This window comes from Salvelinus fontinalis, chromosome 35 (assembly GCF_029448725.1).
Source record: "Salvelinus fontinalis isolate EN_2023a chromosome 35, ASM2944872v1, whole genome shotgun sequence".
In the NCBI taxonomy this organism is placed as follows: Eukaryota; Metazoa; Chordata; class Actinopteri; order Salmoniformes; family Salmonidae; genus Salvelinus; species Salvelinus fontinalis.
Genome location: NC_074699.1, coordinates 16,099,195 through 16,122,949, shown reverse-complemented (window position 1 = coordinate 16,122,949; position 23,755 = coordinate 16,099,195). Strand labels below are relative to the sequence as shown.

The window sequence follows — 23,755 nt, the reverse complement described above, 5'->3', positions numbered from 1 at the left end:
CTTCAATATGAAATTGTCCTTTTTATTTTTTGGAGTATTATAAAGGAATAGTAATATGAGAGACCACTGCTTTGAAACATTTTTTATGTATTATGTAAAATCCCAATTGTAAATAATTTATACATGTCAATCAAGAAAACAAATTGTCACACCCAAACCATTGGTTCTCACAGGAGTTTGAGTGTTGCGTATGTTGGAAGTAAAACTGTCCACCAAGCCATATCTCCTCAAATGTAATGGCATTGCTTATTGGCTTCAAATGTTATTGTTGGTGTCAAACTGAAATGGCAGGAGAGTTAATTAACAAACTATCAAACGTGTGTGTAGACCTCCAAGTGAATTTTGATTTAGGAGTTGAGGATTCATGTAATATTGTTAGGGAAAAAATTAAAGATAAATGGAAAATGTATGTACAAAATATTTATAAAAAAATGAAAACACATTAACATCACTTAGAAAATCTAAATGTTTTCAAATGGTAGTGGTCACATACAGTATTAAACTTAAAACCAGACATGGGTAGAATCCCACAGATGTTCTGTTTCCCTTATAGCATGCTTAGCCCTTTTTGCTATCACTGTTCAATACAATCCTCCCACATAAAAAAACTTTCTACAAACCAAAATGATTAGAAAAACCTCCAAGACAACACACCTGACTGGTAAGGCCACTGTGGTTAAAGTGACTCTATGGGTGAACTGACAGACTGGAGGACTACAGTGCATATTTCTCTTCTCTCGTTGGTATGCTCTACCATGTTTCCTTCCCTTCCTCTCCATTCTGCAGACACACGCATCCCACTCAGCAAAAGGTGAACCATTCATATGCTGCAGAATGTTGTCTAGTTATCTCATCAAACCTGTCAAACTCACTGAACTTGTGAGGAGAATATCAACAGTACCCAGGAAAGTCCCTCAAATGACAACGGTAACCTTTTACAGTAGCAAAGAGAGGGATTGGTTGAGGACAATATGTAGTGTCAAAAGAGCCAATAGAATTGAGCTAATGAACTGCTGGAGACAATTGGAAACATGAGAAGGAATAGGAACACAGAGATCTGCTCTAAACTTCTGCCAATCATGTCCTACCCTGTTCTACACCGAGAGGATATCCGGTTTCAGCTTCAAGCAGAATAGGGAGGATGTATGATTATGAATAGGGAGTTAGGTAGAGTTTAGGAGAAAATGGATGGCATCTGAGGATAAAAGCTCAGTAGGGCAAATCTCCTTAGCGTGGGTCGTACATGTTGGCCAGTTTCTTAAAGCGTGGTCCCCAGTCGTTGAGGTAGTCATAGTCCTGGTCGCCGTCTGAGCTGGCTGAGGCGATGGAGCTCAGGCTGCCTGCCAGGGAACCATCACTCTCGTAGTCATAGATCAGAGCTGTGTCATAGGGAGGGACGTTGGGGTCATGGTCTGCTGCCTCCAGGCCCTGAGGAGACACACAGGCAAGAAATACATTAGTTTCTCTCTGGGGATTTGGACCGTTCTTATTTCAACTGACTAACAATAGGCCAGGGCCATGATGGAATCCTCTCTCTCACATCATTGATGAAGTCCTCAATGTCAGTGGGGTCCCCTGGGGGTTTCCGTGGAAATGAGGGGGAGGGCAGGTTGTCTGGGTAGTCTTTCCTGAGTGGCTGCTTTCCCCTGGGGATGCCAGAGATGGGAGGGTAGAAGGATGTTGGGAGTGGTCCCACATCCACTGGGTTCCACAGTAGGTCAATGTTGAAGGCATTCTAGTGAGAGTAAAGGAGGAGTATGAAGTGTCTATAGGACAAGAGAGGCGATGATGTCACCAGATAACTTGGTTCTGCCAGCTGTAACATGTTATGTTGTCTGACCTCATCCTCCTCTCCACCACCCTGCTCGTCATAGTTCAGGACGTTGTCACGGATGTCTTCGTCTGACTCCCCCACCAGCAGCCCCTCTCCTTTCTTCATATGATGCCGTCTGCAGTTACCCACGGCTACAGCCAGGAGCAGCAGCACTGAGAACACAGAGACCCATCTCACTGCACAGAAACATTTGGGAAAATGTGTGTGTTCATGTAGCGATGTGCTTTGTTCAGGTGTTGTGAGGGTTTACATGAGGTATAGCTTACATAGCAGGAGTGCGATGCTGGCCATGATGACCAGTAAGGCGATGAAGCTGACACCAACTCGTGTTCCGAATATGGCAGCAGCTTCGGTCTTACATTCACCGTCTTTTCCACACGGACACACAGTCACATTGACCTGAGCATATGCACCGAGACTAGGGGTGCCAGAGTCAGTCACCAACACAGTGACAGCATATTCCCCTGTCTCCAGCTCTACCAGGGGTCGCAGCGCTGCATGAGTCTCTGGAGAGAGAGAGCGACACACAAACACAGACAGAGGGCGAGGGAGATGGAATGAGAAGACATAGCGTACTACTCCATAACCTATTCTGCATGGACTTTAGGAGTATCTAGTCCTGTCCTTGCTATATATAGTCCTTACCATTGACCTGTATGATGGTCCAGTTGGCAGACACATTGATGTCTTGCAGTTGGAAGGTGAAGGGTTCAGCATGAGGGGGCAGGTCCTCATCCACAGCACTCAGGAACAGACCAGATGTCTCCCGGCCTGACTCGCTGCACACCGTCCCCATCAGGGGGAACAGCTGAGGGAGGAAGTCATTGGTCTCCCGCAAAGTGATCACCAGAGACGCTGTGGTCGAGATTCCACCAGCATCTAGGAGGAAATGACATCATTATTCACTGTCACTTCCTGCTTGACCTGATGTCTCAAGTTATGTGAGGTGAAGCAGTGACTAACTCAGGATACTCACCTGTGTCTGTGACTCTGATGACTGCATTGTAAATGTTGTTCTTGACGTGAGGGGAGCGGACATTGAACGGTTTCCTGGCTGTGATTTCTCCAGTCTCGTGATTGATTATAAGCCATCCCTCAGCATCTCTGAGTATGTCATACCTGATGGAAATGACAGTAATGTTTTAGTTTCCTTTTTGATACACATACAGTACATAAACATATACACTGCTCAAAAAATAAAGGGAACACTTAAACAACACAATGTAACTCCAAGTCAATCACACTTCTGTGAAATCAAACTGTCCACTTAGGAAGCAACACGGATTGACAATAAATTTCACATGCTGTTGTGCAAATGGAATAGACAACAGGTGGAAATTATAGGCAATTAGCAAGACACCCCCAATAAAGGACTGGTTCTGCAGGTGGTGACCACAGACCACTTCTCAGTTCCTATGCTTCCTGGCTGATGTTTTGGTCACTTTTGAATGCTGGCGGTGCTTTCACTCTAGTGGTAGCATGAGACGGAGTCTACAACCCACACAAGTGGCTCAGGTAGTGCAGCTCATCCAGGATGGCACATCAATGCGAGCTGTGGCAAGAAGGTTTGCTGTGTCTGTCAGCATAGTGTCCAGAGCATGGAGGCGCTACCAGGAGACAGGCCAGTACATCAGGAGACGTGGAGGAGGCCGTAGAAGGGCAACAACCCAGCAGCAAGACCGCTACCTCCGCCTTTGTGCAAGGAGGGGCACTGCCAGAGCCCTGCAAAATGACCTCCAGCAGGCCACAAATGTGCATGTGTCTGCTCAAACGGTCAGAAACAGACTCCATGAGGGTGGTATGAGGGCCCGACGTCCACAGGTGGGGGTTGTGCTTACAGCCCAACACCGTGCAGGACGTTTGGCATTTGCCAGAGAACACCAAGATTGGCAAATTCGCCACTGGCGCCCTGTGCTCTTCACAGATGAAAGCAGGTTCACACTGAGCACATGTGACAGTCTGGAGACGCTGTGGAGAACGTTCTGCTGCCTGCAACATCCTCCAGCAAGACCGGTTTGGCGGTGGGTCAGTCATGGTGTGGGGTGGCATTTCTTTGGGGGCCGCACAGCCCTCCATGGGCTCGCCAGAGGTAGCCTGACTGCCATTAGGTACCGAGATGAAATCCTCAGACCCCTTGTGAGACCATATGCTGGTGCGGTTGGCCCTGGGTTCCTCCTAATGCAAGACAATGCTAGACTTCATGTGGCTGGAGTGTGTCAGCAGTTCCTGCAAGAGGAAGGCATTGATGCTATGGACTGGCCCGCCCGTTCCCCAGACCTGAATCCAATTGAGCACATCTGGGACATCATGTCTCGCTCCATCCACCAACGCCACGTTGCACCACAGACTGTCCAGGAGTTGGCGGATGCTTTAGTCCAGGTCTGGGAGGAGATCCCTCAGGAGACCATCCGCCACCTCATCAGGAGCATACCAAGGCGTTGTAGGGAGGTCATACAGGCACGTGGAGGCCACACACACTACTGAGCCTCATTTTGACTTGTTTTAAGGACATTACATCAAAGTTGGATCAGCCTGTAGTGTGGTTTTCCACTTTAATTTTGAGTGTGACTCCAAATCCAGACCTCCATGGGTTGATAAATTTGATTTCCATTGATCATTTTTGTGTGATTTTGTTGTCAGCACATTCAACTATGTAAAGAAAAAAGTATTTAATAAGAATAGTTCATTCATTCAGATGTAGGATGTGTTATTTTTTTGAGCAGTGTATATTGTTATGTATTCAGAGTTCTCCAGTGCACCAATCTTACTTGAGTTTTGCATTATCAGGATCGTAGGCGATGTTACTGGCCAGCACGGTGCCAGGGACCACAGACTCAAGAACCACGATCTCTATGGGGTCTTTATTGAAGCGTGGGGCCTCGTTCTCATTCACCACGGTCACCACCACTGTGGCACTCCTTACGGGGTCCTTGGGGGCCTTGATGCTGAGAGGGTTCACATTCTCCACTGTCAGAGTCAAAGTATACACCTCTTGGGTCTCGTAGTCCAGAGCCTGCAACAACAACAAAAAAAGGCAGAGGTTTTGAAAGACAACTTGGATAGCGTAGGTTTGACATACATGTTGAGAAATAACTAAACTACATACCGTTCCACATATTTGTTGTATTCGTTTTATGCATCAGTCACATCCTTGAAAATTCCAGCTACAGCCAGTGATATGTCACAGCACAGGACTCTTAACGGAATGTAATGATGTGACCCGGTGACTTGCAGTTCAGTTAGTCACCACTAGATGGGTTAACAGTGTCATGTTTCAAGGCCTGGCTCTGACCACTGTGTGATCACATGCTCTATACTCTATATAGGCTCTATATAAACTGGATGAACTGATTGTCATGTTTGTCATTCTAACATGGAGCCAGAATGTCCCCCACACATTCCCTCCTGTCCTCCTGCCGGATGGAGAATAGCTTACCTTCACCACTGACAGGATACCCTCGTTGGTCACAGGGTCTGTGCGAATGGCAAAGTTCCTAGAGGGGTTGCCCTTGGCGATGGTATATTTTGTCTCCCAGTTTCCTGTCCCTGGCTCATCATTGTCTGTGGCGTTGACCCAGCCAATCACAAAGTCTACCTTGTTCTCCACAGCTGACATAGTGTACTGTATTCAGGAAACAGAGACACAAAGTAGTTGTGCTTAGTTTTTATAAACACATGTGCATGTCTATATTTTAAAGCTGGTCTGAATGATGTGTCCATATCGTTTATATCATCTGATAAAAGTCAATTGATGGAAGGGAGCTAACAGTTAATGAGAGATTAAACAGTGAAACTCACCAGGTCTGGGGAGAATCGTGGGGGATTGTTGTTGATGTCAGTCACATGTATGACTGCATTGGCAAGACTGGTTAACCCCATGCCTGACATGTCAGCAACCTGCAGTTTCAACCTAAAACCTTTAACCACCTGTAAGGAATGCACAGATTTTCACAGTCATTTATGGCACATACAGTATTATTATTTGACATGAATTCGTTTTTTCTTTCAAACACCTTTCAAAATTTTGTGCTTCTGTTGAACCAGAAAGGGCATGACCTAAATAATGGGTCAATGAAAAGACAAAGGAAGAGCCCCTACCTCCCAGTCTAGACCCACGTCTCGTGTGTAAATGGCCCCTGTCTCGTTGTTGATGCCAAACATGGTCTTATTGATGCGGAGAGGCGGGATGCTCTCCTGGTCAATGATAGAGTAGCTCAGGATAGCGTTGTCTGTGGTTGGGTCGTCAGCATCAGTCGCAGTCACAGACATCACAGATGTGCCTGTTAAAACAACATCAATCACTCTCTCAGTTCACTACCCGATCAGTTGGCATTTTGTGTACCGGCTTTGCGTATACATCCACAGCATGTGTAGGTGATGCATGTGTTTACCTGGTACAGAGAATTCATAAACGGACCCAGCAAACTCTTTTTGGGAGAAGTTGGGCCGGTTATCATTTTGATCCAGCACTACGATCTCAATGGTGGAGGGATTCTCCAGTCTCTCTCCACTGGGCGACAGGGCAAAGGCTTTCAGCTGTAGAGAACAGAAACAGGACCTTACTCATATGTTTCTAGACATCGTCTTTTTTTGCTGTTCTTACACGATTCTCAGCTTATTGACTGCGATTGATTTGGGTCTATATACAGCTGCTCATGTAGGCCTACGAAGAAGGCACCCCACTATAGTAACAGACGTGCTCACTATAGTAACAGACTTGTGCGCAACTTCCCTTCTCGCTCAACAATGACAGTCAATGTAATAAAATCGCAGTGGTAGATGTTTAGTTGAAAAACATTGAATGACATACTAACATTGATATTATGTCATGTGACATTCTTGTTACCCAGACAAAAGAAGGGGTCTGGCTGACATAGTATAATTTACATGTCAAAGGCAATGGTGCGCATGTCTCTCCTGTGAGTTGTACCGTGAAGCTTCTGTATTTCTCTCTGTCCAGGGGAATCATGCTCCTGATCCAGCCCGTTTTATCGTCTATCTCAAACAGGTACTTAGGGTCCTGGTCAACCCCTGGTCCTTCCAACTTGTAGATCACTTCTCCGGTGAAAATCTTGTCTGATTTGATCTGGAGGAACAAACAACACAGGAGGATGGCTGGGTGAGAATCTCATTGGAAGGGTGAGAGGAGAGCGAACTGAACAGAGCAGCACATAGAGTACCAGATGTGAATGTGGTCACTGATGGGAACAGAGAGGGAGAGCAACAGCACATAACTGGTTCGTGGTTCTAGAGGTCAGAGAGGCCAGCGTGGCTCTTTCATGCTCAGTTTAAAGGGCTGTCTGTCTGGACAATAACCATGTTCACTTTAGTCTGAGAGCAGTGGGATGTCTTGATCACATGTAACTGATCTTACATACCATGTTTTGTAAGATCAATTTCACTGGACCAAAAAGTGTCAGTGTTACCCTAACATTTACATCTTAGTCACTTAGCCAACACTCTCATCAGTTAATGTATGTATAGAGGCCCTAGCATCAGTATAGATATGAGATGACATGATTCAGTACCTGGACCAGGTTTTCGGGGACCTGCTTGCTGTTCTCCAGCACCCTGATTGGAGGGATGATCCAGTCCCTCTTCACCCTGCTCAGACCTCCACTGCTCCTCTGTCTCCATGGATACAGGACCGCTGGGTTAAGGTCCTCCCTGCCCGCTTGGCTGCTGCTCCCGACCTGTAGCAATAGAATGGGATTCATTTAAGAGCACCATTATACACGATTCATTCAACGGCAATTTCCATTTAGATGGTCTGAGTGAGGGCCATACATTTCTGGATGAATGAAGTCGTTTAAATCATGATTCATATTCTTCATGTCAAGGAGTACAGAACCCAAATACATTTTTATATTTTTGGTAGCCGTGTTGTGGCTACTAATATCAGTTGGTGAGGGTTGCAGCCGTTGGCCTCTCTCTGTGGCCTGGTGGTGGTTGAATGGTGACCCCCCCTCTTGCCCGTCCCTAATGTGGAATCCACTGGGCTGCGGCGGGTGAGGGGGTGGAGAGGCATGGGTTCAAGTTTCATACACTACATCTCCAGTGCTTCATTTGTAAATTGGGAGGTGCCGGAACAAAAAGTGAGCCCTGGGTGGGGGGCTCTGAGGTATTGGAACACATGAAAAGAAATCACCTTTGTAATAAAGCAAGGTGCTGCGTAAGTTGCACACATGGGGATTTTTTTTTTGTAGCCTAGGACCAGGAAAAATGTTGGCCTTTTTCTACATAATTTTAGATGACTGGAGACTTTACCTCATAAATGATCTAAATGACAGGCTGCTTTTACAGTGAGACAGAATCTGGGATCAATCAATGACGACATTGTCTTGAATCCTTCAATAGCCTAGGCCTAGGTGTGTGGAGACATACACTGAGTATACCAAACATTAGGAACACCTTCCTACTATTGAGTCCCCCCCCATTGTTTTGGACTCAGAACAGCCTCGACTCTACAAGGTGTTGAAAGTGTTCCACAGGGATGCTGGCCCATGTTGATGTCAATGCTTCCCACAGTTGTGTCAAGTTGTCTGGTTTTCCTTTGGGTGGTGGACCATTTTTGATACACAGGGGAAACTGAAAAACCCAGCAGTGTTGCAGTTCTTGACACAAACCGGTGCGCCTGGCACCTACTATCCAGCCTGGTCTCATAGACTTAGTAAATGTAAATCCTGGACACTCAAATTAGTATGATATTCTACGTTTGGCAGATGGTTACTTTAGGCAAAAATGAAATTAGGATGGTTGGTCGGGGTGGATGGGTGGAAAAACCTTTGCATTTTAGCTAATTAGCTACATTTGAACTACTTACTACTTTGTATCTACTTTACAACTACTTAGCATGTTAGCTAACCCTTCCCCTAACCTTAACCCTTTTAGTTAACCCTAACCCTAACCTTAACCCTATAACCTCACTTTTAAACTTGACCCTAACCTTAACCCCTAACCCCTAGCCTATCTAATGTTAGCCAGCTAGCTAATATTGGCCACCTACCTAGAATTTGTAATATATCATACGTTAAGTAAATTTGTAACACAATGTACATTTTACAAATTCGTAACATATAATATGAATTGTAATTCATAACATATCATACGAAATAGGTGATGAACATCCACAAATACATACATACCATACGAAGTGTAATATACCATACCAAATGGAGTATCTCGGATTCACGTACATAATAATATGAAATGGTCTGAGACCAGGTTGTACTACCATACCCCATTCAAAGGCACTTAAATCTGTTGTCTTCCCTATGTCTTCCCTTTAAAAGTGCTTTCCTCACAATCTTAAAAAAGCATGCCCCGTTCAAAAAATGTAGAACCAGGAACAGATATAGCCCGTGGTTCACTCCAAACCTGACTGCCCTTGACCAGCACAAAAACATCCTGTGGTGTACGGCATTAGCATCGAATAGCCCCTGTGATATGCAACTTTTCAGGGAAGTTAGGAACCAATATACACAGGCAGTTAGGAAAGATAAGGCTAGCTTCTTCAAACAGAAATGTGCATCCTGCAGCACAAACTCCAAAAAGTTCTGGGACACGGTAAAGTCCATGGAGAATAAGAGCACCTCCTCCCAGCTGCTCACTGCACTGAGGCTAGGAAACACTGTCACCATCCGATAAATCCACAGTAATTGATCATTTCAATGAGAATTTTTCTACGGCTGGCCATGCATTCCACCTGGCCACCCCTACCCTGGTCAACAGCCCTGCACCCCCCACAGCAACCTGCCCATGCCTTCCCCATTTCTCCTTCACCCAAATCCAGATAGCTAATGTTCTGAAAGAGCTGCAAATTCTGGACCCCTACAAATCAGCAGGGCTAGACAATCTGGACCCTCTCTTTCTAAAATAATCAGCTGAAATTGTTGCAACCCCTATTAGTAGCCTGTTCAACCTCTCTTTTGTATCGTCTGAGATCCCCAAAGATTGGAAAGCTGCCGCAGTCATCCCCCTCTTCAAAGGGAGAGACACTCTAGACCCAAACTGCTTCAGACCTATATCTATCCTACCCTGCCTTTCTAAGTTCTTCAAAAGCCAAGTAAACAAACAGATCACCGACCATTCGAATCCCACCGTACCTTCTCCGCTATGCAATCTGGTTTCCAAGCTGGTCATGGGTGCACCTCAGCCACGCTCAAGGTCCTAAACGATATCATAACCGCCATCGATAAAAGACAGTACTGTGCAGCTGTATTCATCAACCTAGCCAAGGCTTTCGACTCTGTCAATCACCACATTCTTATCGGCAGACTCAACAGTCTTGGTTTCTCAAATGACTGCCTCGCCTGGTTCACCAACTACTTCTCAGACAGAGTTCAGTGTGTCAAATCGGAGGGCCTGTTGTCCGGACCTCTGGCAGTCTCTATGGGGGTGCCACAGGGTTCAATTCTCGGGCAGACTCTTTTCTCTGTATACATCAATGATGTCGCTCTTGCTTCTGGTGATTCTCTGATCCACCTCTACGCAGACGACACCATTCTGTATACTTCTGGCCCTTCTTTGGACACTGTGTTAACTAACCTCCAGACGAGCTTCAATGCCATACAACTCTCCTTCCATGGCCTCCAACTGCTCTTAAATGCAAGTAAAACTAAATGCATGCTCTTCAACCGATCGCTGCCCGCACCTATCCTCTCATCCAGCATCACTACTCTGGACGGTTCTAACTTAGATTATGTGGACAACTACAAATACCTAGGTGTCTGGTTAGACTGTAAACTCTCCTTCCAGACTCACATTAAGCATCTCCAATCCAAAATTAAATCTAGAATTGGCTTCCTATTTCGCAACTAAGCATCCTTCACTCATGCTGCCAAACATACCCTTGTAAAACTGACTATCCTGCCGATCCTTGACTTCGGCGATGTCATTTACAAAATAGCCTCCAACACTCTACTCAGCAAATTGGATGCAGTCTATCACAGTGCCATCCGTTTTGTCACCAAAGCCCCATATACTACACATATACTACACACCACTGCGACCTGTACGCTCTCGTTGGCTGGCCCTCGCTTCATATTCGTCGCCAAACCCACTGGCTCCAGGTAATCTATAAGTCTTTGCTAGGTAAAGCCCCGCCTTATCTCAGCTCACTGGTCACCATAGCAGCACCCACCCGTAGAACACGCTCCAGCAGGTATATCTCACTGGTCACCCCCAAAGCCAAATCCTACTTTGGCCGCCTTTCCTTCCAATTCTCTGCTGCCAATGACTGGAACGAATTGCAAAAATCACTGAAGCTGGAGACTCATATCTCCCTCACTAACTTTAAGCACCAACTGTCAGAGCAGCTCACAGATCACTGCACCTGTACATAGCCCATCTGTAAATAGCCCATCCAATCTACCTCATCCCCATACTGTTATTTATTTTTGCTCCTTTGCACCCCAGTATCTCTACTTGCACATTCATCTTCTGCACATCTATAACTCCAGTGTTTAATTGCTAAATTGTAATTATTTCGCCACTATGGCCTATTTATTGCCTTACCTCCCTTATCTTACCTCATTTGCACACACTGTATATGGATTTTTTCTATTGTGTTATTGACTGTATGCTTGTTTATTCCACGTGTAACTAACTCTGTGTTGTTGTTTGTGTCACACAGCTTTGCTTTATCTTGGCCAGGTCACAGTTGTAAATGAGAACCTGTCTCCTCCCCTTCATCAACACTGATTGAAGTTATTAAGTGACATCCCTATGGGATCATAGCTTTCACCTGGATTCACCTGGTCAGTCTATGTCATGGAAAGAGCAGGTGTGCTTAATGTTTTGTATACTCAGTATATATTGTACAATGAACAAAAATATAAACGCAACATGCAACAATTTCAAAGATGTTACTGAGTTATAGTTCGTATGAGGAAATCAGTCAATTGAAATAAATTCATTAGGCCCTAATCTGTGGATTTCACATGACTGGGAATACAGACATGCATACAGTGCCGTGAAAAAGTATTTTCCCCCTTTCTGATTTTCTGTACTTTTGCATATTTTTGATACTGAATGTTATCAGATCTTAAACCAAAATGTAATTTTAGATAAAAGGAACCTGAGTTTACAAATAACCCCTAAAATATGATACTTATTTGATTTATTTAATTAACAGCTATGCAACACCCAATTCCTCTGTGTGAAAAAGTAATTGCCCCCTTACACTCAATAACTGGTTGTCACCTTTAGCTGCAATGACTGCAACCAAACGCTTCCTGTAGTTGTTGATCAGTCTCTCACGTTGCTGTGGAGGAATTGTGTCCCACTCTTCCATGCAGAACTGCTTTAACTCAGCCACAGGGTTTTCAAGCATGAACTGCTCGTTTCAAGTCCTGCCACAACATCTCAATTAGGATTAGGTCTGGACTTCGACTAGGCCATTCCAAACCTAAAATGTGCCATTTTCCCTTTATTTTGTGTTTTGGATCATTGTCTTGCTGTATGACTGGTCCGAAGAGTCAAAAGTATAACAAAAGTAAAACTTTTTGGACGACACCGGTTCCATAATGCCTGGCGAAAACAATTACTCTCATGTTCATTCTCATTCTCCATCACGCACGCTCTGCCTTTATCTCAAGCACACACTCAGAAACACTCAGACACGCACACACCAGCTGTCACCTATGGATTTAGCTCCCGTGCTTTCCCACCCTCTCTCTTACTCACACTTACAGACTCCCGTTTATGTTCAACTCTGCACCTGACTAGGGGTTGGGGGGGGTCACTTTACAAATCCGCTCTGATGACACAATTCCTCACACACACTCAAACACACATTCCTTAAGAGAAAAAGCTCAGCATTTAGTGGTAACACGATGATCACAGATATTGGCAGATAAGTCTTGTCTATACACAAATTTGCGTGCTAAAAAGATACAGAAAAGATAACACCTTTTGTTCTCATTCAGCTTTTCATCATCAATCATAAAGTCTGTAGTAACAACTTGTAATTACAGAGTAATAACATGATAATACAACTAAACAGAATATGGAACATTGTCCATAGCCTATATTCCTCACATGGCTCTTTCCATACATAAAGACATTGATATGAGAAATACATTATTAGATTGAATCACTATTGTGTATTGTGACATGGTGGCCCTTCCCTGTCCCTTAGGCCTGGAGATATGGCACACTGGCACTTTGTCACGCTGCTGTAACGTACAGTCTGAGGAGAATGTCAACTATGAGTGCCATGTCCAGGCTGAGTTAGGAGCAGACTAATCTTAGAGTGCTCTATATTCCTGACCCCGACCCTAAGCCACTGGTGTAGTCCTCCCTACGCTCATACAGAGATGTTTACACTCACATACCAGTCTAGACAGAAAATCCTTCTCACCTCCCACTATCGCTCTGATCACAGATCAGAGATGAAGCTACGGCCAGTCAGAGGCCAAAGGCCCTGTTCAATCAAAATCTGTAACTGGATGATGCGGTTAACACTGAAACTACATTCCTGTTGAATTCCTGATTCAACATCTCTACTCAACAACAAAGAACTTACTCTGCAACTTATGAATTCAAACTGGCTTTTTTGTTGTGGTGTTACTGGTTTTGATTGAATACAACAACAGCTCAGGAAGAATAACTAAAGGAAAATAATAGCATATGAATTAGAGAAATAGATGTTGCGGTCTATCCTTGTGAACCAGAACTGACCACTGTGCTCCTGGTTAGTTTTGTGAGATCAGGTTGTTGAACGGGGCTTGAGGTCTACTTTGGAAGGAGCCTGCCACGTTCTGAAGAGGATCGGTAGACAGACACAGTTAAAATCATCTCCTGTGGTCTCAACTCCATCTGGGTGGCAAACAAAACCAGTAGGGCTCCGTAATGTCTTCATCTCTTTTCCAGTTCAGCAGTGACTGGGCTACACCTAGGAGTCATCTTACCAATTAGCACCAGTCACCTCTGACAGCTAGGGTGAAGGACAGCACATCTCCTCTTTCTGCTCACCAATATGAACTGTTTTAGGGACTTTTCCCCAGATACTTTTACACCTTGGCCTCTCACCCTGTGGCCAGCAGTTGCCTGGTGCCTCTTGGGGGTCAACACCCCCGTTAACACAGTGAGGAGTACTGCACTCTGAGGTAGATAGGACTGCTCTCTGAGGTAGGTAGGTAGGACTGCTCTCTGAAGTAGGTAGGTAGGACTGCGCTCTAAAGTAGGTAGTAGGTAGGTAGGACTGTGCTCTGAAGTAGGTAGGTAGGACTGCGCTCTGAAGTAGGTAGGTAGGACTGCACTCTGAGGTAGGTAGGTAGGACTGCGCTAGTTTGAGAAACAGACGCCTCACAAGTCCTCAACTGGCAGCTTCATTAAATAGTACCCGCAAAACACCAGTCTCAACTTCAACAGTGAAGAGGCTCCGGGATGCTGGCCTTCTAGTGATGGTTGCTGATAATGGGCCTCTGTACGCCTATGTAAATATTCCATAAAAAATCTGCCGTTTCCAGCTACAACAGTAATTTACAACATGAACAATGTCTACACTGTATTTCTGATCAATTTTATGTCATTTTAATGGACAAAAAAAGTGCTATTCTTTCAAAAACAAGGACATTTCTAAGTGGCTCTAAACTTTTGAACGGTAGTGTATATACATGCATACACATACCCATATATATATATATATTTGTACACATAAACATTCAACAACAAGCTTGATATACTAACTATGCGCAGTACCTAAATAAATTGTATTTCAAAATCAGTGTGTATTTCACAATCAAAGCATCCAGGATCTTGTTCGCAGTGTTAGATAACGTTTGTTGTCAAAAGGTTTGGGGCAACATTTCCACGTAATAATCGGTTGCTGTGACGAAAATACTGCTCAGACTGACCCCACACTGAGAAGCTGAAGCAAGACTGTCACACTTTCATGGATAGTGCCAGCAACAAGGACCCCTGGCAACTCTCTCAAACGGTTGTGTCTAAAAATAGCTTTGAAAGTGTGCCAATCATTTTGTGAATGAAACTTAGCTGCTAAGAGACCAACATCTGTCCCATGGAGTGGACAATTATTTACTGAAGCTTGGTAAATAGAACATTATGCTGTTGTCTGCTATAGTATCCACGGATTAAATTATTCAAATTCATGCTGTTGAGTCAAGGGTGCTCAGTCTCTCTCACACACCCACCCATCCACCCACCATGGGTGGGACATGGTGGGGGAGCATGACTGGATACCCTTCCATAGAGTGAGAGTTTTATATCTTCAGAGCTATTACAAGCTTGCACCAACTATATGAGGTATGTCATGAGAGTAGTAACTCTGTTTGAAATGTGTATTTTTGTTTTACAGTAGTAGCTGTTATGTGATAAAACACTTATTTTTGCTTAATTCACTCCATTTACCACAGCAGGTCATAGTCAGTGCAAGATACACATATTTACTGTTACTCATACATATCTAGACAGAAACATCAAGCTTTTACAATTAACAGTAAGTCATAGCTTTAGAGACCTGCCTCTCTAAAGTAGAATATAAAATAGACCCCTGAGTGAGACATGTGCAAGCTGAGTGGAGGTACAGTCTGTCTATGTGAGCCAGCCAGAGTGCCACAGCATGAGCAGGAGGGGAGAGGGAGAGAATGCAGGCAGCATGCCTGACAATCCCTCTGGCCATGGGGTGGAGGGTCAGACAGGTGGCCCTGTTCCCCTCATGGTCCTCCCCCGTCACTGTTCCAAAGGCTCTAAATGAGCAGTTCCAAAGTCTTGTAATGAGCAGCTATCTACCTCGCTTCCCACCCCCTCAGCTATGGCTGCTTGGGCCTCCTATTACTTGGGGGTGCTAGCCAGGGTTTCACAAGAGAGGTGTCTGAGCTTCATGACTGCTGACCTAATGGGGACAATGAGAATTACTTAGGACTCCACTCCCAGAGTGTGGGAGTGAAAATAGCGCTTGTTAATTTGGCGTGGAATTGTATTAAAGCCAGAGGGAGGTTGTACCAGGACCGAATCCACTTCCTCATCTCATCATGTCCCCTTTCTTTCTCTCTCCCAGCTCTGGCTCAGGAGTCTTCCCACCACGCCTACCACCACCAACACCCCTACTACCACCCCTACCACCACCAACACCCCTACTACCACCACCCCTACCACCACCACCACCACCCCCACCACCCTTACCACCCTTACCACCCTTACCACCACCACCCCTACCACCACCCCTACCACCACCCCTACCACCACCCCTACCACCACCACCACCACCACCACTACCACCACCACCATCACTACCACCACCAACATCACTACCACCACTACCACCACCCCTACCACCACCCCTACCACCACCACCACCACCACCACCACCACCACCACCACCACCACCACCACCCCTACCACCACCACCATCACTACCACTACCACCAACACTACCACCACTCCTAACACCATCACTACCACCACGACCACCCCTACCACCACCCCTACCACCACCACCATCACTACCACCACCACCAACACTACCACCACTACCACCAACACCACCCCCACCCCTACCACCATCACACCACCACCTCTACCCCTTATTCACTCCAGGGTCAATCCTCTTTCAGAGGGTCATGATAGAAGTCCAAGGAGAGACCATTACCGTGCCCATTAACACTGCTGTTTTTGTTCCATCAGCCTTGTCTGCCACTGCTATTCCCTTATCTCATTCAAAAGAAAATACATGACCTTTTGTGTCAGAGAGAAAACATCATTTGATGCAAGGCATCAGGTGCTCTGAATGAGATGGGATAACAAGTGTCCCATTTCAAAAATGTTTTTTCCTGTTCCTTTCCATGTAATGTTTGTCACATCTGTTGTGAATGGAACATGAACACAAAGACTAAATGGAACCTGTTTTCTAACAGCATGAAGAGACCCTGTCCGTTTAACGGTCCACCACCACCACCACCCCTACCACCACCACCCCTACCACCACCACCACCACCACCACCACCACCACCACCACCACCACCACCACCACCACCACCACCACCACCACCCCTACCACCACCCCTACCACCACCACCACCACCACCACCACCACCACCACCACCACCACCACCACCCCTACCACCCCTACCACCACCACCATCACTACCACCACCACCACCACCACCACCACCCTTACCACCACCCCTACCACCACCACCACCACCACCCCTACCACCACCCCTACTAACACCACCACCACCCCTACTACCAACACCACCACCACCATCACTACCACCACCACCACCCCTACCAACACCACCACCCCTACCAACACCACCACCATCACTACCACCACCACCACCCCTACCAACTCCACCACCATCACTACCACCACCACCACCCCTACCACCCCTACCACCATCACCACCCCTACCACCACCACACATGGAACATGAACACAAAGACTAAATGGAACCTGTTTTCTAACAACATGAAGAGACCCTATCCGTTGAAGGGTCACTAATTGGTCAATGACTCAACTGGTGAAAATGGAGATAACACCAAAGCCCGTTGCAACAGTGGCTTTTTCCCAATTTGTCATTCCTTCATCTTCGTGTCCTTCCTCCTCACTTCACATTGGAGGAGAAGATCCAAGGCCCCTGCACTCAGATGTTTGAGAGAAAGGTGAGGCGAGTGGATGCCAGCAATCAAGGAAATATAATTGGGAAAGAGTCATTTGGAAAGATAATCTCTGGTAACAGTGCACAGGCAGAGTGGTTTTAAAGTTGTGTCTGCCCCTGTAGTTGAGGCCCTTTCTGTTCCTGAAAGCCAAGTCTGTGTAAAACAGAAAGCATCCACACAGACAGAACAGGCCTGTGTTTCAGACACTGAGCAGCTGTACTGAGTGATTTCTTCCAATCAGCATGAACTCAGCACCGGCTGCTGCTTTATGGACGGATTTGTCCCTGATTTCATGGTTTAGGGAGTGGCCGACTCCTCTTTCCGCACGGGGATTACTGAGCGGGACAAATGGCATCAAGTACGCATCTGGGAACAGCTGCTGGCCAACATGACTGCCTCTATGTACAGAGCCCACGCTCTGTAGCCAGGCCAGTTAAATACAACCCTCTTTCTTTCCCAGGGATATTCTCAAAAGCAACACAGCCTTCCACCCATAGCGGTATATCGTATGTAGTAGGTGTTCGTGAAACCTCACCAGCCACTTTCCACTCACTGAGTTGTAACACATCAAACTCACATAGGTTAAACTTACACACAGAGCTAAAATAGTTATCTGATGTGCTGTATGTAACCTGAGTAACTAGGATCTCAGGTTTGAAAGATCTTGTTCTGTGGTTTTAGGTCTCTCACATCGGTCCATTCACAAATAGATTACTGGAAGTCTATGGATAATCCAAATCATGAATGTACGGTCCTTCAAGTGTAGAGTGGGCATTGGGCTATAGTCTATTGTTGGGGGTCCTGGTGTTCTTGTTCTTTGGTACGTGTTTGTACTTAAAGTGTATTACTTTCAGATTACACATTTTGTGATGCAAGCTAAGCCCCATGGGTTGAGTCATCACATACATTTAAAGTCGGAAGTTTACATACACCTTAGCCAACTACATTTAAACTCAGTTTTTCACAATTCCTGACATTTAATCCTAGTAAAAATTCCCTGTCTTAGGTCAGTTAGGATCACCACTTTATTTTAAGAATGTGAAATGTCAGAATAATAGTAGAGAGAATGATTTATTTCAGCTTTTATTTCTTTCATCACATTCCCAGTGGGTCAGAAGTTTACATACACTCAATTAGTATTTGGTAGCATTGCCTTTAAACTGTTTAACTTGGGTCAAACTTTTCGGGTAGCCTTCCACAAGCTTCCCACAGTAAGTTGGGTGAATTTTGGCCCATTCCTCCTGACAGAGAAGGTGTAACTGAGTCAGGTTTGTAGGCCTCCTTGCTCGCACACGCTTTTTCAGTTCTGCCCACAAATCTTCTATAGGATTGAGGTCAGGGCTTTGTGATGGCCACTCCAACACTTTGACTTTGTTGTCCTTAAGACATTTTGCCACAATTTTGGAAGTATGCTTGGTGTCATTGTCCATTTGGAAGACTCCTTTTGCGACCAAGCTTTAACTTCCTGACTGATGTCTTGATATATTGTTTCAATATATCCACATCATTTTCCTCCCTCATGATGCCATCTATTTTGTGAAGTGCACCAGTCCCTCCTGCAGCAAAGCACCCCCACAACATGATGCTACCAACCCCGTGCTTCATGGTTGGGATGGTGTTCTTCGGCTTGCAAGCCTCCCCCTTTTTCCTCTAAACATAACAATGGTCATTATGGCCTAACAGTTCTATTTTTGTTTCATCAGACCAGAGGACATTTCTCCAAAAGGTACCATCTTTGTCCCCATGTGCAGTTGCAAACCATAGTCTGGCTTTTTATGGCGGTTTTGGAGTAGTGGCTTCTTCCTTGCTGAGCGGCTTTTCAGGTTATGTCGATATAGGACTCATTTGACTGTGGATATAGATACTTTTGTACCTGTTTCCTCCAGCATCTTCACAAGGTCCTTTGCTGTTGTTCTGGGATTGATTTGCACTTTTCGCACCAAAGTACATTCATCTCTGGGAGACAGAATGCGTCTACTTCCTGAGCGGTATGATGGCTGCATGGTCCCATGGTGTTTATACTTGCATACTATTGTTTGTACAGATGAACGTGGTAACTTCAGGCATTTGGAAATTGCTCCCAAGGATGAACCACACTTGTGGAGGTCTACAATGTTTTTTATGAGGTCTTGGCTGATTTCTTTTGATTTTCCTAATATGTCAAGCAAAGAGGCACTGAGTTTGAAGGTAGGTCTTGAAATACATCCACAGGTACACCTCCAATTGACTCAAATTATGTCAATTAGCCTATCAGAAGCTTCTAAAGCCATGACATCATTTTCCAAGCTGTTTAAAGGCACAGTCAACTTAGTGTATGTAAACTTCTGACCCACTGGAATTGTGATTCAGTGAATAATAATAATAAGTGAAATAATCTGTCTGTAAACAATTGTTGGAAAAATTACTTGTGTCATGCACAAAGTAGGTGTCCTAACCGACTTGCCAAAACTATAGTTTGTTAACAAGAAGTCAGTGGAGTGGTTGAAAAACGAGTTTTAATGACTCAAACCTAAGTGTATGTAAACTTCTGACTTCAACTGTACCTGTTTCTTTATCTCACAGTAACACACATGGCCGTGGGGCCGGCGGCAAACTGTGACTAACTGGCATTCCCCATGGCTGTTTCAATTATCTATTACAACCATCTTCTACAGCTGATGTCATTTACCATGTGGTTCTCGAATTGGATACACTAGTAAAGAAAATGTGACTCAGATAGTTGCCCTTACCCATTTCAGAACTTTGCCTGCATAAAAACGTATAGTAGGCAACACACTTTGCCATCATAAATTCAAAGTCATTGCTTAAAACATTGTTTGAAGTCTTTCTATCCATACTTTTGGAAATTAATTTAGCTGCAAACCTGCAACATCCATAATAATTTCAGGCCATTCAACAGAAGAGGGTGAGGGACAATTGTCTAGGTCTCCAACCTGGGTTCCATTACATGTATAAACAGCCCTGACGGAATGAGTTATGTTAGTAAAATGTCTGTTTACAATGTCATCCATTATGTGTCTAATAATGGTGTTGATGACAAGCCTGCTAACAGTGGAGCCCCGATTTCAGCCTGATGTATAAAACATCAGCATTCATTGGTCGTTTACAAGAGTATTCATAATCTGATCTACGACGGTTCTGAAATGTTTAGATTAGCCAATAGCCACGTTCACCTCTTCACATGATGTGTATCATTTCTATTGATGAACATCTGTTTATGTTATGTCAACAAAGCATATCATTCAAATTAAAACATAAACTATAGATTTACTAAATAAACAGTGTCCCACCACAGCCCTAACTCCTGCACTGTGGAAATATAAGACAAACACAGCTAAAACTACTTCCGCTTAAATCACATTTAAACTGCTTTAAATAACACATATACATCCAAGTTAAAGTCTGACAAGCAGACTGTGAGAAAATATCAAATGTAGCCCTTTGTAGCTTAGTTGGTAGAGCATGGTGTTTGTAACGCCAGGGTAGTGGGTTCAATTCCCAGGACCAGCCATACGTAAAATGTATGCACGGATAACTGTAAGTCGCTTTGGATTAAAGTGTCTGCTAAATGGCATATATATTATAGCCTGAAGTTGAAATAGCCCCATCTCTGTGTGATTTAAGAAAGTGTAGGTCATAAAGTATGTAGAGTGACACCAGAGTAGTATGATATTTCCTACCTGACCAAGGCCAGCCACCAGCACACACAGCACTGCCAACCCCCTTGATGCCATCTCCTGTGCCAGCATGCGATCTTCTCAATGAACCCCAACACGTACTGTACCCAATGACCACAGTGGCACCTCTTTCTCAAACCAGTTTTAAGAGAAGCTCAGGGTTTCTCACGGTACTGGGCAATGGAACCAAATTTCTCAAATCCAAACCCCCTGTGTGTCTCTCTCCCTCTCTCTCTCTCTGGGCAGTGAGTGCAGAGGCGATTGAGTGACAGCACATGTGCATGGGAGGGCTGAAGTCTGAAATTCTAACCCCTTAGCCCTCAGAGTCTCCAACTGGGACACACCCCAGCTATGGGAAGGGAAGTAGGGGGGTCACTAGATGCAGAGAGAGAGAGAAAGGCGAGAGAGAGAAAGATGGATATATTGAGATAGGAGATATCAAGAGCAAGAGAGAGAGCGAGAGACAGAGAGAAAGAAAATTGGAAAGAGAGTGACAAAGAGGGGAGAAAAAGAGGAAAGGAGAGATGGAGAGAAACAGGAAGAACAAGAGAGACAACTATATAGTGAGGGAACGAGAGAGAAAGAGGGAAATAAAGGAGTGTGGAGAGGAGAGCGGAAGAGCAGCTGGTGGCTGTGCTGTGTTGAGAGAGCCCTGGTGAAGGTCAGTCCTCAGCAGCAGTGTTCAGTCTGTCACTGCTCTGCTCTGGCTTGCCTGCTGTACCTGACCCTGGGCCACACAGCCCAGGAGGAGCCTCTACTGTATGTACACACTCACACTCAATACTGCACTCACCCTCAATGTACTACTGAAATATTCACTGTCGCAAACAGAACTCATGTCCAAATCTACGTCATCTGACTGAACTCCCTGAATTCACTTAGTGAAGCTCTTCTCTCTACCGTTCTGAACAGGTCATCTGCTTTTCACTAACTCTGTCACAGACACAAGCCTGTTGCCTAGCTGGAGGTAATTAAATGTCCTAATGGTGCATATGGAACCTTTACTGTCTATGCAGTTCTGTTATGTGTATGTTGGGCGCTCAGAAAGACAGACCATTTTCCCAACACCCTTTCATCTTCAGCTGTTTGGAACACCATGTCAAAGCAGCGGGTGAAGAAGATCTACTGCTCTCTGTGCATTATAGTATGGCACTTCTTTTATGGCAGTGGGGAATCATTCAATGTGCTGAATCTCTCAGAAAAGCATCCTTGAAGGGTGGCTGACTCTGCTGTTGTGAGGAATCTTTAAAGAGCGGCGAGGAGGAGGTAGTGTTGTTAAGTTTGTAGAGATGTGGAGCTAGGCCTCTCACCCAGTCCAGACTGTTGTTTTTCTCCTCGGAGATTGCTGGTCACTTACTGATCTCTGTTTTCCACCCTCTGTGCTGACTGCTGATTGATATGAGGCGGCCAGAGGTGAGGTGAGGGGAGACTGAGGGAAAAATGGGGAAGCAGCGTGGGATCTGAAAACCAGACTGTTCTCCACGCTACTCTCAATGTTCATCACCCCTGTCTCTGTGTGTTCTCTAGGGTCTGAGGTTAAAATGGGTAGCTGAGAGTAAACACCATTACGACTTTACACCAGGCACTTGCACAGATAGTAGTCAACCTGTGCCCAGCACATTTCCCCTTGTTCTCCCACTCGCCAAGTGTCCTTTTGGATGATGGTCTAATTTTTTTGTATAAAGTTTTGTCGTTGTTGTTCTGAACCCATTGCCCACAAGTCGTTGTGGCGTTGTCAAGTTCACAACCCCCCACCTCCCCACCCCCACCTCATCCGTTGGTTGCGCCTAATCTACACTGTACTGAAACACGCATGGCTTGAGATGCTGTCACTGGTCAAGTGTGCGTCGCTAGCTACCTAGTTTACATATCAACAGTACTGTCACAGCAGAATAATTAAGTGATAAAGCCCGAGCAGCCGGTGTTTGGAGGATATGTTGTTCGTCAAGGGCCTCCAAACACCGGCTTCGAGGGCATTATCACATTTATAGAATGGGTTACCAACATATTCAAATAATGATTGACATATTTTCATTAAAAACGTTATTTTGATGAATTTATTCATCAAGTCCCGCACAAATCTAGGGTTGCTACCCAAGCCGGCTGGTCATTCGTTCTATCGGTTTGGTTGCTAGAGACATGACCCAGTCGTTCAGACTTTTTGTTCTGTATCTATGGATTTGATTGCATTTGTTTAAGCAGTCTTCTAGTGGCATTTATTTGGATACATCCATAACAATGAGCTAATGAGGCGCGATTTCGGCCTGGTTTCGTTTGACCTTTTTTCAATTTACATTTCTGTGTAGATATCCATACAAATTATGCCAGCTGATTCATAATTTAGACTGTCTGAGAAACGCTGCCTGTCTGTCTCATCCCGACTCCCGACATGTTCATTACTATTTGAATATTGAAACAATGTTGCAAACGTCGGAGAGACAGACAGCAAGGTTTATATAAATCTCTGCTGCTGAAAACTAAATGTGAGTCTAAAAGAAATGTTAGATAACGTCTTGATGCTTTTAATAGTGGAGATCAAGTTTATAAACTGCTTGGCTGATGAGACAGTGGATTGCTCAGATGGAACAGAGTAAATAGGTATTTTAAGTCATAGATT

General features: G+C 44.9%; 1 protein-coding gene across 1 annotated transcript; it reads right to left on the bottom strand.

Moving 5' to 3' along the window:
- Positions 1 to 137: 137 nt before the first annotated feature.
- LOC129834378 (cadherin-15-like) lies at positions 138 to 21,355 on the bottom strand. The gene is made up of 14 exons (XM_055899299.1): positions 21,142 to 21,355; positions 7,363 to 7,527; positions 6,765 to 6,920; positions 6,226 to 6,370; positions 5,933 to 6,114; positions 5,633 to 5,761; positions 5,271 to 5,456; positions 4,603 to 4,847; positions 2,811 to 2,953; positions 2,480 to 2,713; positions 2,101 to 2,340; positions 1,841 to 1,986; positions 1,541 to 1,735; positions 138 to 1,428 (listed from the first exon to the last, which is right to left on the bottom strand). The coding sequence occupies exons 1-14, from the start codon at positions 21,208 to 21,210 to the stop codon at positions 1,228 to 1,230; spliced, it is 2,436 nt and encodes an 811-aa protein (XP_055755274.1). The 5' UTR covers positions 21,211 to 21,355; the 3' UTR covers positions 138 to 1,227.
- Between the last annotated feature and the right edge of the window lie 2,400 nt (positions 21,356 to 23,755).